Below are 5,340 nucleotides of genomic sequence, written 5' to 3' on the forward strand. Positions count from 1 at the left end.
ATAGATGTCATTGAAACAAAGGAATACAATTTTACTTTGGAACTGCACGAAGAATAGTCCATGTGAAAAAGTCCATATGATTTTCTAATCCTACAAACCAAACCAGCTCTATAAAACTTCCAAGGAATAAAATTGCCCAAAACTTATATGGAACTCCTTGGACCCAAGGAGCAGGCCTTTCTTCTTTGTTGGGCCCAAGGACCTCCAAACGGACAAGTAAAAGAGCTCCATGAAATGGGCCTACGCAGTTACATGGTTACGGAGGATTGGCCCGGTGGGCTACATTGACGCAGCAGCAGCTGCGTCCATCTCTTTCGAACCTCCGTCTATTCTCAACAAAAAAAAACCTTCGATTGTCGAGCGTATTTTGGCGATGGGGATACATGCTGTCAATTTCCCCAGCTCCTGTGAGTCCCTACTAAATGTCTTATGCCTGCAACATAAGCCCATGCCATGTACGGCAAAAAGCTACGTGGAAGCATCTTGGTCAGAGAACAACTTTGGTTTTGCACCGACCGTAGCCGCCGCGCTGTCAATCTGCTGGGCAGTTTCTTTTCTCGTCTTTTCCTCGCATTTCTCCGGTGCACTGTTCACCCTACGCCGTGGCGGCTAAACTATCCGATCCGACGACGGGCGCTGCATCTTGGTTCTTGTCCAGAGAAGAGAAGGGCCGAGAAGGCGATAGCGTGTTCCTTCGCTTGGCCACACAGCGCCCATCGATCCCCCCGAGCACAGCGCCAACAAACCGAAATTAAAATCCGGCCGTTGGATCCGAATCGGATGGCTCCGGACCGATCGGCCTCTCAGCGTCAGGTTCACCTTTCCGAGGCTATGAAAAGTCACAGGAAGTTCGAGTTCCTCCACATCTTGCTCCAGTTCTGTACACGCGTACGAAACCGAACCTCTCGGCAGCTCGCCGTGCTGCCACCGCTCCGGTCTTCCCCACTTCCGCTTTCGCGCTGCCCCGCTCCGTCCCTGTCCATTTATAGCCTCCTCGAAAGCGCGCCAGGGCCTAGTGAGTGTAGTGCTAAGCAACGTCACTTCCATTCCATGGCCGCTGGTCTCTCGGGCGCCCCCATGACCGGCTTCGCCGCCGTCAAGAACCCGCTCCTCGCCGCGCGCTGCCGGACGCTGCCTCCCCGCCCGCTCCCGTTCTCGCCCTTCACGCGGACGCCGCGCAGGCGCGGGCTCGAGACCGTCACGTGCTTCGTGCCGCAGGTAGGGCAGGCGCCCGCTCCGGAGCCGGCGACGGTACCGGTGCCCGTGCCGATGCCGTCGCCTTCGCTGGAGGAGGAGGCGGCGCTCGCGGCGTCGCGCCGCGTGGCGGAGAGGAAGGCGCGGAAGCAGTCGGAGCGGCGGACGTACCTGGTGGCCGCCATCATGTCCAGCCTCGGCGTCACCTCCATGGCCATAGCCTCCGTGTACTATCGTTTCGCCTGGCAAATGGAGGTACGTACGTGCGTGGCAACCATTCGTTTTCGCTATCTTTCCTCGTTACCGTTCGAGAAGTAGCCGCAGTTTTAGCACGGCGACAGTTGAGTTTGACTGACAGTTATGCAAATTCGTGTGTCCAGGGCGGCGAGGTGCCGATGACCGAGATGCTGGGCACGTTCGCGCTCTCCGTCGGAGCAGCGGTGAGCACTCTTGAAACTCTCGCCTCTGTTGCTACGAAGAAGAATCCATGGAGGGATATATAATTTCTGACGCTTGGGTCGATGCATGGATGCAGGTCGGGATGGAGTTCTGGGCGCAGTGGGCGCACAAGGCGCTGTGGCACTCGTCGCTGTGGCACATGCACGAGTCGCACCACCGGCCGCGCGACGGGCCCTTCGAGCTCAACGACGTCTTCGCCATCATCAACGCCGTGCCGGCCATAGCCCTCCTCGCCTTCGGCTTCTTCCACCGCGGCTTCGTCCCAGGACTCTGCTTCGGCGCGGTAAGGAAGCCACTCCATCGTAGCTAAACCCCTGCTGCCATCTGCCAGAAACCATCCGAATAGGGTCTGACTCGCCACATGTCCGTCTCCCACAGGGCCTCGGGATTACGCTTTTCGGCATGGCGTACATGTTCGTCCACGACGGCCTGGTCCACCGCCGGTTCCCCGTCGGCCCCATCGCCAATGTGCCCTACTTCCGGCGAGTGGCTGCGGCTCACAAGGTAGTAGCCACCTCTCACTCTTCCCTGAACACGTCGTCGCAGCCGTACCAGCTTGGTGATTTCCTGAAATTTCTGCTGATTACGTGTGTGTGGTTTTAGATACACCACATGGACAAGTTCGAGGGCGTACCGTATGGGCTCTTCCTGGGACCCAAGGTGAGCATGGCGCCTATCGTTTTGTCATCTTGCGCCCCGTGCCTGCTCGTGCTAGTGTGCTGTGACCACTGAACAAGTGACCAGCATAGGACAAGCACTCTGATCTTCCTTGTAAAACGTCCGTCTCAACGCTCGTGTGGTTGTGGTGATTGCAGGAGCTGGAGGACGTTGGTGGCCTAGACGAGCTGGAGCAGGAGCTCGCCAGAATCAACCGGACTCGGAGTATTTGAGCTCTGGACATGATCGATCTAGGAAGAGGAGAGCTCCGTTCGACGATTCTTGTTATTCTTGGTGGATGCTCATTGATTTAATTGATGGTACTGGAGATGGGGAGTCCAGAGCAAGCAGCAATCTGATGATCAGGTGGTGTTGTACTCCCCTATTAGTTGGCTGTACGGGGCGAAGATGTGCCTACACAAATTATAGAAAGAAGAAGAAGCACAGTTGGTACACGAGGTTCTGTGTGCCATGATTTTTTCTGCCTTCGCGGCTTCACCGCGTCCACATTTTTGTTTTGTGGAGACCCAGCTCCTTGTCTTTGTTCAGTACTCCTGTGTATAACATGTAGAGAAGGTTGTGAACCACTTCAATGAAAGTAAAGTTGGCGGTCCGGAAGAGTGCTGGAAATTCAGAGAATTTCTATGTTTCCTGCCATTCTTAGTGCAGCTCTTTTTCATAAACTAGGCACAAAAGTTGTCATTTTCGTTGATTAAGAAGGAGAATTTTTTAGAGGTCTTACAAAACGACCCTTGACCTAAAGGAAAAGAGAAAAAAATAGAGCCTACTCTCGCAGCATTATACTGTTACATAAGGCTTTGCCCCAGCGATGCTTCACATACTGTTACTTGAAAAGGAGGTTTTTGAGGCAATTTCTCAGATGAAACTGAACAAAGCTCCTGGACCTAAAATACCCGATAGGGCTAAGCGGAACGAAAAGGGTTTTCCATGAGTAAGTGACTAACTGGGTACGACGCTTTGTTAAGGATTATGGCAGAATCTGCAGGCCTCTCCATGATCTACTCAAGAAAAACTCATTTCACTTTGCTAGAAGTGGCAGTGACTACTTGAGGTGAGCTATTTTACAGATGAGGTAGAAGCAAGATGGTTTTCCAGCTGAGTTTTACCAAAAAATGTGGGAAGTAATAAAGGATGATTTGATGGCTTTGTTCTCTCAGTTTACTAATGGGGATTTGCCCCTTTATAAACTAAACTTTGATGTTATCACATTATTACCAAAGAAGGAGAATGTGGTCCAGATTCAACAATATAGACCAATTTATTTGTTAAATGTTTGTTTTAAGATATTCACTAAAGTTGGTACGAATCGTATCTCGGGGATTGCCCCAAGAGTCATTAAACCAATCAGCTTTTATGTCAGGTCGAAACATTTTGGAAGGGATGGTCATACTTCATGAAACAATTCATGAGCTACATACTAAGAAAATGGATGGGGTGTTATTTAAAATTGACTTCGAAAAAGCATACGATAAGGTGAAATGACCTTTTCTACAACAAACTTTGAGAATGAAGGGCTTTGCTCCAGAATGGGGTAGACTAGTGCAACATTTTGTCCAAGGGGGTACTGCTGGTGTGAAGGTGAATATGATATTGGTCATTATTTCCAGACAAAGAAAGGTCTAAGGCAAGGGGACCCTTTATCTCCAATGCTGTTTAATATAATAGTGGATATGCTTGTCATCCTAATTGAACGAACAAAAGAGGATGGTCAAGTCCGAGGGTTAATTCCACATTTAGTTGAGGAAGGACTCTCTATATTACAATACGCGGATGATACTATCCTATTCTTGGAACACGACCTTAATAAAGCAGTTAATATGAAATTAATTTTATGCCTCTTTGAACAGTTATCGGGGCTTAAGATTAACTTTCATAAAAGTGAGATTTTTTGTTTTGAAAAGGCAAAGGAGGAGGAGGATCAGTATAAGCAGATCTTTGGATGTGATGCTGGACAACTCCCCTTTGAATACTTGGGTATTCCAATCCATTACAAAAAAAACTCCGAAATTCAGATTGGTATCCGGTGGAAACACGGTTTGAGAGTAAATTAGGATGCTGGAAAGGGAAGTTACTTTTCTATGGTGATATGTTAGTTCTCATTAATTCAGTATTAACTAGCTTACCAATGTTTATGTTGTCTTTCCTGCAAATACCTGTTCAGGTAAGGAAACGTTTGGACTTCTATAGATCTAGGTTCTTTTGGCACTCCGACGAAAACAAAAAGAAATACCGGCTTACAAAATGGAACATTGTATGTCGACCCAAAGATCAAGGGGGCTTAGGTATTGTTGCGGTCAGAAACCCACCGGCGAGCAGCGACGGGCAACACAGTAGAGCCGGGAGGCTCCCAGGACTGCGGCTGGCCCTGGTCCCTCCGAGCGACGTCCCGCAAAGACTCGGCACGCACGTCCGATGCTGGTGCAAGGGCGTGCCACCTGACCTATACCTGGTCAGGAAGGTGATGGATGTGCCTCGCTTAGTTTCCTGCATGGCATACACGTAAACATTAAATACGAGCCTCGATCGGCTCTCAGGTTGTCCTGTGAATCGGCTCAAAGAGCCGATCCACCCATGATCCGTACGAGGTGTACGAATATATGGTGGTCCTGCTTGATCAATATAAAGCTAAAACGACCTACTACGATTTAGGGTTTTCACCACATAATCGGAACATCCTACTCGTGATTGAGCCTGGCGGCCACGCACGGTGATCGTAAACCGACCCTAGACAAGGCCTAAAAACCAACACGAAGTTGATCCCCGGAACATCCTGTCTAGGGCTAGCAAACTACACCCTACGCGCCACTGGATCCTTCAACCCGTTTGTAAGGCCTAACTATGCAGATATTAAACTAATCCTTGAAGAACAAGGAGCAATCATAACGGATCGGATCTACTAAATAATGATCAAGCGGGGTGCCGCCCTTACACCTAAGATAGGTGTAAGGGCGGCTAGACGTCTAAGGGTTGCACGACGACAGCATATGATACGATGAACAATGCTAACCC

General features: G+C 49.9%; 1 protein-coding gene across 1 annotated transcript; it reads left to right on the plus strand.

Annotated features, from left to right (window-relative positions):
• The first annotated feature begins 859 nt into the window (after nt 1-859).
• On the plus strand, nt 860-2,923 carry LOC127336447 (beta-carotene hydroxylase 2, chloroplastic). The gene is made up of 6 exons (XM_051363251.1): nt 860-1,449; nt 1,575-1,634; nt 1,730-1,936; nt 2,032-2,157; nt 2,257-2,313; nt 2,469-2,923. The coding sequence occupies exons 1-6, from the start codon at nt 1,051-1,053 to the stop codon at nt 2,541-2,543; spliced, it is 924 nt and encodes a 307-aa protein (XP_051219211.1). The 5' UTR covers nt 860-1,050; the 3' UTR covers nt 2,544-2,923.
• Nucleotides 2,924-5,340: the final 2,417 nt, after the last annotated feature.

This window comes from Lolium perenne, chromosome 2 (genome assembly GCF_019359855.2).
Source record: "Lolium perenne isolate Kyuss_39 chromosome 2, Kyuss_2.0, whole genome shotgun sequence".
Taxonomy (NCBI): Eukaryota; Viridiplantae; Streptophyta; class Magnoliopsida; order Poales; family Poaceae; genus Lolium; species Lolium perenne.